We start from the raw sequence: 12761 nt of genomic DNA on the forward strand, positions 1-12761 counted from the left end.
GATTATGCTAATTGAAATAGGTGAGTTAGAGAAAGACAAATACCATGATTTCACTTATATGTGGAAACAAAAGAGCAGAAACAGACCCACAAACACAGAAAACAAACTGGTGGTTGCCAGAGGGGAGATGAGTGGGGAATGGGCCAAATGAGTGAAGGAGAGTGGGAGGTACAGGCTTGTAGCTATGGAATGAATAAATCATGGGGATGAAAGGTACAACATAGGGAATATAGTCAGTGGCATTGTAATAGTATTGTGTGGTGACAGATGGTAGCAATACTTGTAGTGATCATAGCATAATGTACAGAGTTGTTGAATTGCTATGTTGTACAGCTGAAACTAATATAACATTTTATGCTAGCAATAAATAAATCTAAAAGGATTTTAAAGTAAGTTATCAAATATTAGAAGATATATGTGGATCAACTGAAATTTCTCATATAAGTCCCAGGAAGGCTTATACATGAATGTTTAAAGTAACATTCTTCACAGTAGTGAAAAACTAGAAACTGTACAATGTTCATAAATAGTGAATGAGGAATTGTAGTATATTTATACAATGGAATCTACCTAGCAACAAAAATAGTGAATTACAGATAGATAAATTTCTAAGGCATTGTACAGACCAAAGTAATTTAGGTAAGAGTATGATCCCATAGAAGATAATAGTGATAATAAGTAAATTGGTTTCTATACAACATTAATTACCTGACTAATTAATCCTGTTTTATTCTACCTTATTCCCAGAAAGCTTCAGTTGCCTTAAAAACACTATCTAACTACATTCTAGGATGAGTAAGAGTAAGGTGAGGGAAAAACATTACAGAAGACACATGAATAAGAATGTGGTGTAGAGAGTACCCTCAAAGATAGCTTGAAGAATTATGAGATAGACGCTTGGTTGGTAGAGATGCAGAAGTATTAGGAAAGATGAAATAATGATTGTTCGTGGTGTAGAGTGATGGAGTAAATTTTTGTATAATAAGGAAATAAATGCTCCATATGTAGCAAGCATTTCTATGTTATCTGTTGAATCTTTGGAGTTCAAAAGTTACCAACTCATTCATCTGAAATACATGATTTATTCCTGGCACTTTTCTTAGTATAGAGGCCAAATATATGAGATTTCTTTCAATGAAGAGCTGTTAATTTATGCTTGTTTATATTTGTGAATGTGATTTATCTGCATTGTCTCACTTTTAATGTTTGTTTATAAGGTAAGTATAGTAATACTTACATTTGTGTATTAAAAAGGAGTAACTGAGAGTGCTTATGGAAAGTCCTTTATAAACATTTTCAAACTCTGTGCAAATGTAGTGTTTTCAATCAGGCTGGAATTCTGTCTGAAGATGAGAAGTTGGTACAAATAGTGAAAATCGGAATGAATGCAACTCCTTTCTTACCCCACGCTTTTACTTAGAAAATAATATAGATATCAAAAATCCTAGTATTTGTGGTTTCTGAAATGTTCAGATAATTCTAAAAGAGGAATGATTAATAAATGTACCTTGTTTGTATCAAGAAAAAACTGAAGGAATTCAGGTATGTGTGAAAAGGCAATATAATGAATATTTTTTATTTAATTTCTCTAAGTGACCCAGAAGGCACATGTGAGAATTCTGGGCTTGCCCTTATCTGCTGCTGAACAAGGAGGCCAGAGAAAAGTGATTGCTTTCCAGCCATGAAGCCAGTTTTGTTTTCTCTTTGCTGATGGGATATGGAAATCAGGGTGTACATGCTTGTCTCACATTTATGTGAACCAGATTTGAAGTAGAAAATGTTACTCCAAAATGTGGAAATTAGAGAAGGCATGGTAGCCTAGTCTGCAGTCCCTACTCTTTGTAAAACCTTTCTTTTTCTTTTTTCAAAGATTGATTGATTGATTGATTGATTGATTGATTTAAGAGAGTGAGAGTGTGTGCAAGCGAGTTAGGGGAAGAGCAGAGGGAGAGGGAGAGAGAGAATCTCAAGCAGACTCCATGCTGAGTGCAGACCCATGAGATCACGACCTGAGCCGAAATCATGAATCAGATACTTAAACAACTGAGCCATCTGCTCCTCTTCTTCTCCCCCTTCTCCTCCTCCTTCTCTACCCTTGCCTCCTTGCCAGTGATGTATTCAAGGGGTCAAGGCTCTAAATACTGAAAATAAACTCTTCTGGATATGGGATATAGACAAGATGGCAATAAAATTCTAAGCAGGTTAAGCTGCTCCAACCAAATGTCTGAACATGTTTTATTTTGTTTGTGCTTAGCCATGTTAGATTTTCATTAAAAGGAATAGATGCCATTGTTTACATTGTCTCCCTTTCTGTTAGTCTGAGAGAAAAAACTCTAATAAGCCTATGTATCTGATATATGTGAAGGTGGAGGATGATGAAACTATGGAGTTAAAGAAGAAATAGGAAAAGGGAACCAAAAATAACCAAAACCTTGGCCTTTCCTAGAAGACAGTCTAATGGGTTACTTTAGTTAGTGAGAGCAGTGCTCCTCAAACTTCAAAGGGCATATGGAATCTCCTAGGGATTATATAAAAAATGCGGTTTCTGATTCAGTAAGTCTGAGGTTTGACCTGGGAATGTGTATCTCCATAAAGCTCCCAGGTGATGATGATTCTGCTCTGAGAACCACTCGGAGTAGCAAGGCTAGAGTTTGGCTGGACCTCTTGGTGAAGGTCATATTTTAAAAACTTTATTAAAGATAACTTGCCTAAAGGCTAACTGTGATATAGTTTTATACCTTCATTAAATTTTTATATAATAAAATTCAAAAAAAATTCAAAATTATTCACCAAAAGTAAAAGCATTTGTCTGTCCATAACACCCTGAAGCTTTTCATTGATTGCCTCTTTCGTTCAGGTCCCTTGGTGAATACCATGTGAACAAGTTAAATTTGTTTTCCTGCCAGATAGTATCTCAACCCAGGCTGCCATATGGCTAATGTGTAAAATGTCCAGGTTGTGCCAATGTTGCCATGGAAAAGGCCCTGGAGAGACAGATAGACCATCTGGCTTCTACTTTTGACTGTGCCAGCTAGCTCAGGGACATTGAGTACCTCTAAAATTCAGCTGCTTTTTTTTTCCCGTTGTAGAATGATTGTGGGTATTTGGTGAGAGGTAAGAAAGCATTTAGTCCATTGCCCATAATCAGTGCTCAATTAATGCTTAAAAAGACTCTTTTAGGAGTAAAAATAAGTAGTTTTAAGTCTTACAGGCTTTGGGTAGAAGGAGTCAGAGAGGACAGGAATTAAGATTAAAACATGTCCCATCACTTAAAAAAGAAGGACTTCACTAAGCTGCCCCCTTCCTCTTTAATGGTTTTAGTTGCTAAAGTCTTCTACTGAAGGTCTGTCTTTTGTTTAACTGTATTAAATGCAAGTTGCTAACTACTGGGAGCACTTCCCATTGCTTTTCTTCTATCAGCCCTAACAGAGATGGGTAAATCAGTTAAAGGACAGCAGTCTTGACCATTTCTTCTGTTTCTGTTATTTTGCAGATTATTCTTCAGCTGTTCAGAAATTTTCTCAGACACTTCAGTCCTTTCAGTTTGATTTCATTGGAGACACTCTGACTGATGATGAGATTAACATTGGTAAGTCTTCAGCTACTTGTGCCTCTTTTTATTTTTTCAATATTTTATTTATTTATTCATGAGAGACACAGAAGCAGAGACCTAGATAGAGGGAGAGGCAGGCTCCTCATTGGGAGCCAGATGTGGGACTTGATCCTGGGACTGGGATCATGCCTAGAGCCAAACGCAGACGCTCAACCACTGAGCCACCCGCATGTCCCTACTTGTGCCTCTTGAGGCAGTTATGAGACCATGCATTGTCCTAGGTTTCTGGATACCTGGACATCTTCATCCTCTGTGGTCTAGTGCCAAGCTCATGGGAGGCTGCATAAGAAGAATAAAGAAACATTGTCTCCCAGTCCCATTCCCCTCTCACACAAAAGCAATAGGAAGATACCAAACCTCCACTGAGGCCTTTGACTCAATCTGCACGGGACTTTTTCTTTTTTTTTTTAAAGATTTTATTTATTTATTCACGAGAAACACACACACACACACAGAGACAGAGAGAGAGAGAGAGAGGCAGAGGAGAGAGAGAGAGAGAGAGAGAGAGAGGCAGAGACACAGGCAGAGAGAGAAGCAGGCTCCATGCCAAGAGCCCGATGTGGCCCTCCATCCTGGGTCTCCAGGATCACGCCCTGGGCTGAAGGTGGCGCTAAACCGCTGAGCCACCGGGCTGCCCACCGGACTTTTTCTTTAAAGAATATAGTACATGAAAATAGATAATTTTATAAAGGATAAATTAAAGAGTGATTTAAAAAATACAGGATGATTTAGATTAATAGTCCTCTAAGGAATAATCTCTAGAATGTCTAAAAGTATTATTTATATATGTCCAGGTTTTCAGACAACAGGACATTTGGCATCTCTCTTGGGAACTGAATTTAACCACTCACTCTGTGAGCTGTGTGATCTCGGACAGATATTTCCTTTTTGTGAGCCTTATTTTTTGTCTATAAAATGTGGTTAATGTTAATATCAAGAATGTTTCCATGAAGAGATTGAACAGTTTGTGTTTGTGTTAGTTCTTATGAAGTTAAAGTAGTGTCAGCAAACTATGACCCTTGGGCCAAATCTTGCCTACTGCTTTTTCTTTTTCTTGTAAATAAAGTTTTGTTGGTTGTCTAAATATTGTCTAAGGGAAAAAATATTGTCTAAGGGTACTTTTGTGGTAGAACAACATTGAGTAGAAGTGGCAGAGACTGGATGGCTTTCAAAGCCTAAAGTATTTGTTCTGGTCATTTAAGAAAATGTTTGGTAACCAGTGAGTTAAAAGAGTTAGTGTAAAGCATTTGCTAGACAATAACATTGAACCACAGAACTATTGTGAATGATTTAATGTCACAGATACAAGTATGTTACACAGTTGTATTTGTGAACCCCATCATTAAAATATAAAAATGTCTTATTATTATTATTATCATTATTTAATGGTCATTGTAGGAAATATAAATCATATATAAAAGTATAAAATTACCTATGATAGTAAGATATTCCAGCACAGAAACAATATATTAGATGGTATTGGCAAGTTACTTTTGATTTCTTTTGTTCATGTATCTCTTTTATGTGTGTGCAATTTAGTTCATTCTAAATACATAATTTTATCTTTTTAACCTAATAGTTTATCATAATCATCTTCTGATATCACTTAAAATTCTTTGTAAGTTTCATGAGGGGCAAGGACATTGTTTTTATTTACTGCTATTTCCCCAGCATGTGGAGGAATACCTAGAATATATTAGATGCTCAATATGTGTTTACTGGATGAATAAATAATGGGTTCATTCAGATCTTTTTATTATAGGAGCCATACTTTATATACTATTAAACTATTTAGCTTATTTCCAATTTTTCACTATTATAAATAATACTGCAATGGGTACTTTTGTGAGACTAAAATTGATTGTTTTGGTAAATATGGTAGTATAAATAATGAGGCACACATTTGCATTTAGATTATTTACTTATTCACTCCACTTCATTTTACTTTTGCAAATGTATTTTTGTCTAAGTGCATGACTTACTTAAAAGTTAATATCATGGACTCTAGAGTCAGCCCAAATTTGAACTTAAGTTTTGGAACTTATTATCTTTGTATCCTGGGGAGGTGAATTTCCCTCTCTGAGAATTAATTTTTCTCATCTTTGAAATAGGGATGTGATGATCAATGCCAAATGTGCACAGTGTTTAAGTACATATTAACTGTTTAATCATTGTTAATATAAGATTCTATTTCTTTGTACTCTGCAGTAGATTGAATAGTTCTGTGTCCCTCTCAAAAATCATATGTTGAAATTCTAACCCCTGATGTTATGGTATTAAGAGTTGGAGTCTTTGAGAGGTAATTAGATCATGAAGGTGGAAACCCCTCATGAATGGGATCAGAGCCCTCATAAAAGGGACTCCCAAGGGCACTTTTACCCTCCTTCCACCATGTGAGGATACAATAAGAAGTCAGTCTGCAACCTTCAAGAGGGCTCTCACCAGAACCTAACTATGCTGACACCTTGACCTCAGACTTGTAGCCTCCAGAACTGTGAGAAATAAGTTTCTGTTGTTTATAAGCCACTCAGTCTATGGTATTTTGTTATAGCATCCTAAATTTAGTAAGACAGAAATTGGTGCTGAGAAGTGGAGGTGCTGCTGTACCAATTCCCTAATAATGTTGAGGTAGCTTTGGAACTGAGTAATGGGAAGAAGCTGTAAAAGTTTGCAGGTGCATGCTAGGAAAAGCCTAGATTGCCATGAATGGAATTTTAAAGGCATTTGTTGTGAGAGCTCAGAAAGAAAAAAAGGAGAGCCATAGAGAAAGTTTCCATAAAGAACATGTGATTAGACAATGGAGAAAAGCAATCCTTGTTATAAAGTAGGCAAAGAACTTTGCTAAAATGTGTTTGTGTTCTAGTATTTTGTGGCAGGTAGTGTTTTCTGACTGAAAAAAAATTGAATATTTGGCTGAAGAAATTTCTAAGCAAAGTGTTGAAAGAATGGCTTGGTTCTCCCTGTTACTAGTAAAGGCTGAGAGGAGAGAAATGAATTGAAGATGGAATTATTAAACAAAATGGAACCAGAACTTCAAGAGTTGGACATTTCTCTGCCTGTTGATATTACAAAATATGATAAAGTGTGTTTGGAAGAGAACACCAAGGGTGCGGTGGAGTGACCATTGCATCAGGAGATCAATGTGGGTGTGAAACATGGATATAATCAACTATCACAATAGAAGCCAGGAATAGAGATGGAATTATACAAGCAGAAACACTACAAGCTGGGACTATAGAAAACAAAAATGGGACAAAATGAAGGAAGACTGTTTGACTTATTAGACCCTATAAGACCAGATCGTATAGCTATTTGGCTATGAACATGCACTGTTCTTCAAAGACAAGAGAAGAAGGACTCTGAAGCCAATCCTGAGATCATCAGGGCTGCCACTCTTATTATATGCCTAGAGTGCATAGGCCCTGGGTGCCTCCTCCCCCTAGATTTAAAAGGGTGAGACCAATGCCCAAGGAGCTGTAGGGGTGGGTCCACTGAGGGTACAACACCTACCTTACCGTAAATGTCAACCAGTGCCATTTAGGAAAAAGAAGGGGTGTGAGTTTGAGCATAATGGCTTGTAAACAAAAATAAAAATGACCCCATAGTGGTACTGGGTTCCTTGGGGGTGTCTGTGAGCTCCATGTAAGCTGCTAGCTGTGACACATTTGCTTCATAATGTATGCTTTGCAACAACACTTTAACTCAGTTACCTTTTGCCTACCAACTCCAGAAACTTGTAGTTATCATCTGATCATGGCTTTTAGAGATGATGACTCATAAACTGACCTTTATTGATGGGTATTGAAAAAAGATTTTGAGATTTTAGTTGGCCTGTCACAGTTATTATCCTTGTTGAATTTGTTACTTTGAGAACTGGGATTTGTGGTGGTAGAGAGAACAACCAGTGCTCCAGCAGTTTAAGGTGAGGCCTTTTGGAGGCTTTGAGAAGATATATTAGAGGCTGACTGGGAGGGCATTGTTGGGAAAGGACAGCTGCTTTGGAAGCTAAGATAGCACACTGTGCCATACCCTCTAATTGCCAACACTACTGGCCCTGAGTCAGTAGATGTTCTGTTTAACTGGAAAAATTAATAAAAGTACATTTATGATAGAATTTTGGGTTGAGATTTAGATTTCACATTATATGTAAAGAGGGCCTAGCAGTTCTTTCCATAATGCAGTTTTCACAATGGCTGCAAAATGTGACTCAATACCTTTAAGCCCCTGTGGATACCAGTTGTCTAACAGAGATGGGAATTATTCCTAGATGATGTGAAGCAAAACCTGAGGCTTCTCTAAGGAGTCCCTTCCCTTGATGATCAGCACTAGTAACTAACTTGAGAAGTCTGTGTATAATGAGGACAAGTGGGAGGAAATGTCTCACTGCCCTGATGATGACATTTGTCCATGTTCTAAAGCAAGACATCTGTGCCTTCGACTGGCATTGCCGGGCCTTTTCTCTACCTCTATAGCTCAGTAATCAAAGGAAATCTCAGGTGTTTAGATATTTTTGTGTATAGTTCAGATTTATTAGCTATGGGATGTTAGCAACATTACCTAAGCTTGTTGGACCGGTTTTCCTCATCTCTAAAGTAGGAAGTATAATCTATTTCCCAAGACAGTGAGGAGTAAATCAGATAAATATATATATCAGAGAGTATATGTAAGTCATTAGACTCAGTGTCTGACATATGACTGGTGCTCAGTATATCATATTTGTTGATCTTACCAGGAAATGGTAGAACCTAAGTTTTTGAAAATGTCAGTTTAAAATTATACTTCCTGAATAACTGCAAAAGAAAATGTAAAATAAAATGTTAATATTCCAGTTTAGCTATTCCTATATATGTCAGAGTGACCTGAACCTCATTGATGCAGATTCTCAGGACCTCTCTTAGATCAAATGACTCAGAATCTCTGTAGTGGAGCCTAGGACTCTGATTTCTACACAGCCATCATAACATCAGTGAGCACTTTGGAACCGCATGTCAGTTCTCAAGTTTTTTTCAAATAGTTCTTTTGGATCTTTGGTTTCTCCTATCTACCCAAACTCAAATGAAGCATGTAAGAACTTACTTGAAAAATTGAATTTCCAGATTAAAAAATAAACTGATACTCTCACAGTGCTTACCAAGTACCAAGTCTTGTTTTAAAACACTTTACATAAACCAATGAGAGAGAGAACCAGTGTCAGAGACAGATAGGTGTGTGTGTGCGCGCGCACACACACACACACATGGTAAGGGGTGGAGAAAGAACATGAGAACATACTGGGCTAGTTTACCAGGTTCCCCACTACCACTCCTGCCAATTCTACAGATAGGGAAACTGATGTCCTGAGCTGGGCTAGTGATTTTATGAAGATAGTTCCAGACTTAATACTGGAACCAAGGTCTCCTAAAGCCCAATTGATTTATTCAACTAATCCAATAAGAGTGCCTGCCATGAACCCTGCCCTCATGGAACTTCCATTTAGGTAAGTATTAGGAAGAAGTATAGGCAAATAACTTCCTGTATCATTGCAGTACCAAGAGCAAGAAAGAAGGTGCTTCCCACATAGGCTTCAGAGAATCTCCTTGCTCTTTTCTGAGGAACCCTGCCATGTATTTGTTCACTAGTAAATAGGTAGAAAGTGTCCACTAAATGCCATACACTGGGGATTCAGAGACACAATGAATCTCCTTGCTCTCAAGGATCTCATAGGCTATTAAAGGAGGCAGATGAGTAAACAGACAATTGCAATACAAAGTACTTATGCACTATGATAGAGATAGGCACACAGTAGCTCCTAGTCAACACTACTGTGTGTGTGTGTCTGTGTGTGTGTGTGTGTGTGAGAGAGAGAGAGAGAGAGAGAGAGAGAGAGAGAAAGAGAGAGAAATGGGGAGAATAAATAAGGAGGCTCCACAGAGAAATGATACCCACGTTAGATCTAGGGTTAGGGTGAGGCTAGTGAGAATGCTAGGGCTGAAATTTAAGAAAACACTTATTTTCAGGTTCATACAAAGTGCAGGTGGGCACCAGAGTGTGAGTGCCTCCTAAAATTATGCACCCTAAGTGCCTCGCTTGCCTCTCTCCTGTCCTGGTCCTGACCTGAGTTGAATTTCTAAAGGATGAATGTGAATTAAGAAAATACAATAGAAAAAGCAAATATACAAAAGCACAGGTGAGGGGAGTAAGATTATCCTTCTTGAAACTGGAAGTCACTGAACATAACTGGAAAAAGTGGAGAAGGAGTCAGAGATTAAGACCTGAGAGTTTGCATAAAGGCTAAATTAGAGTGTTGGCAGGTCATGTAAATGAGCAAAGCAGAGTGGATATAGGACGGCAACGATATACTGTCTTTTGGTAATAAGTGGTAGGACTTATGAAAACAAAAAAGACATGCTCCATCTAAGCATCCTTGAATGGGCGCCAGGGATTGTTGTCATCTAAATTTGTGGGCCTATATTGCCGGAATTTCATTTTTTCCCCAGAAAGTGATACCCAGATATTTTAGGCATAGCATTATACATTGGCAGTTAAATCAAATTAAAAACACTGTACAAACCAAAAAAAAACCCTTAACTGGTTGGCCAAACACAGTGCATGGGTTTATGATGCTGATACCTGGGTTATACATTGAGGGGCCTGGAATACCTCATGAAATATTTTGGATTGTATTCTAAAGCTTATGGAGAGTAATACACAAATGGGAAAAGATCAGGAAGGAGAAGTAGGCAGATTTCTAAGTCTTGACTTAACCTTATAAACTGGTGGATCTCATTGGAGAACCTTATATATATATTTTTTTCTTTTCAAGTTTTTATTTAAATTCCAGTTAGTTAACACACAATGTAATATTAGTTTCAGGTGTAGAATTTAGTGATTCATCACTTACATATGACACCCAGTGCTCATCACAAATGCCCTCCTTAATACCCATCACCAATTTAACCCACCCCACCCTGCCTCCTGCCCACCTCCTCTCCATCAACCCTCAGTTTCGTTTCTATAATTAAGACTTTGTTTTCTGGTTTACTTCTCTCTCTTTTCCCCCTATTTTTATCTCTTTTGTATCTTAAGTTGCACATATGAGTGAAATCATATGCTTTTTCTCTTTTTCTGATTTATTTTGCTTAGCAAAACATACTCTAGCTCCATCCACACCATTGCAAATGTCAAGATTTTATTCTTTTTAGGACCAAGTAATATTCCATTGTGTGTGAGTGTGTGTATAGATACATATATCTTCTTACATCTTCTTTATCCATTCATCTTCTTTGTCCACTCATCAGTTGATGGATATTTGGCTTCTTTCCATAATTTGGCTGTTCCTGATAATGTTACTATAAATATCAGGGTGCATGTATCCCTTCAAATTAGTATTTTTGTATCTTTGGGTAAATACATTGTAGTGCAAGTGGTGGATCATTGGGTACTTCTATTTTTAACATTTAGGGAAACCTCCATGCTGTTTTCTAGAGTGGCTGCATCAGTTTGCATTCCTACCAATAGTGTAAGAGGGTTCTCCTTTCTCCTTATCTTTGTCAACATCTGTTGTTTCCTATATTGTTAATTTTAGATATTCTGAAATATGTGAGGTGATATTTCATTGTCGTTTTGTGTTTCCCTGATGATCAGTGATATTGAGCATCTTTTTACATCTTTTTATGTCTGTTGGCCATCTGCATGTCTTCTTTGGAAAAATGTCTATTCATGACTTCTGTCCAGTTTTCAACAGGATTATTCATTTTTAACCATTTATCAGATATGTCGTTTGCAAATATCTTCTCCCATTCTGAAGGTTGACTTTTATTTTTCTTGATGGTTTGTTTCCTTCACTGTGAAGAAGCATTTTGTCTTGATGAGGTCCCGATAGTTTATTTTTGCTTTTGTTTCTCTTGCCTCAAGAGACATATCTAGTAAGAAGTTGCTATGGCTTATGTCAAAGGGGTTACTGCCTATGTTCTCCTTAAGGACATTGATGGTTTCCTGTCTCACATTTAGGTCTTTCATCCATTTTGTTTTTTTTTTTTTTTTGTCTTTCATCCATTTTGAATTTATTTTGGTGGATGATGTAAGGAAGTAGTACAGTTTCATTCTTTTATGTGTTGCTGTTCAGGTTTCATAACACCATTTATTGAAGATACTGTCTTTTTTTACATTGGATATTCTCCCCTGCTGTGTCAAAGATTAGTTAACCATATAATGTAGTCTATGTACATTCAGAATAATTATTGAAGATACTTAGTGCTATTTTATTATTTATTTTGTTGTTGTCTCTGCAGATTTTCTCTGTTCCTTTCTAGTCTTTGCCATTTTTGGTTTTTCCTTCCCACTCAGAGTCCCATTTAATATTTTTTTTTTGTAGAGTTGCTTTAGTGGTCACAAACTCCTTTAGTTTTTGCTTGTTTGGGAAATTCTTTATCTCTCTTTCTATATGGAATGATAGCCTTGCTGCTGGATAGAGTATTCTTGGCCACAGATTTTTCCCATTCAGCATACTGACTATATCATGCCAATCTGCTCTGTCTTGCCAAGTTTCTCTGGAGAGATCTGCTGCTAATCTAATGGTTTTCCATTATAAGTTAGGGACTTCCTTTTTATTGCTGCTTTTAGGATTTTTCTTCATCACTACATTTTGCAAAAATATATATTTTTATTTTGCAGTTTTAACTATAACATGTCTTGGTGTTGGCCTGCTTTTGTTGATTTTGATGGGTTTTAGTGGGGGGGGGGGTCTCTCTATCTCTTTGATTTGAATGCCTGTTTCCCTTCCCAAGTTAGGGAAATTCTCAGCTATGATTTGTTCAAATACACTTTCTAGTCCTCTGTCTCTTTTGGCGCCCTCTGGAACCCCAATTAAACATAGATTTTTCCTTCTGAGGCTGTCATTTATTTCCCTTAACCTATCCTCATGATCTTTTAATTGATTTTCTCTTTTTTCTCAGTTTCCTTCCTTGCCATCAACTTGTCTTCTATGTCACTCACTCGTTCTACCTCGTTAACCCTCGTTGTTAGGACCTCCAGTTTGGATTGCATCTCATTTACCTGACTTTTAATTTCGGTCTGATTAGATCTAAATTCTGCAGTCATGAAGTCTCTTGAATCCTTTATGCTTTTTTCTAGACCAACCAGTAGCTTTATAATTGTGCTTCTGAATTGG

General features: G+C 37.2%; 1 protein-coding gene across 7 annotated transcripts in view; it reads left to right on the forward strand.

Moving 5' to 3' along the window:
• Positions 1–12761, forward strand: part of OPHN1 (oligophrenin 1) — a 587085-nt gene that overhangs the window by 199070 nt on the left and 375254 nt on the right. For all 7 annotated transcript variants that reach the window (XM_077888989.1, XM_077888994.1, XM_077888992.1 and 4 more), the window contains one exon: positions 3494–3589. In XM_077888989.1, coding sequence (XP_077745115.1) covers positions 3494–3589 — 96 coding nt within the window. The remainder of the gene's footprint in view (positions 1–3493; positions 3590–12761) is intronic.

This window comes from Canis aureus, chromosome X, assembly GCF_053574225.1.
Source record: "Canis aureus isolate CA01 chromosome X, VMU_Caureus_v.1.0, whole genome shotgun sequence".
In the NCBI taxonomy this organism is placed as follows: Eukaryota; Metazoa; Chordata; class Mammalia; order Carnivora; family Canidae; genus Canis; species Canis aureus.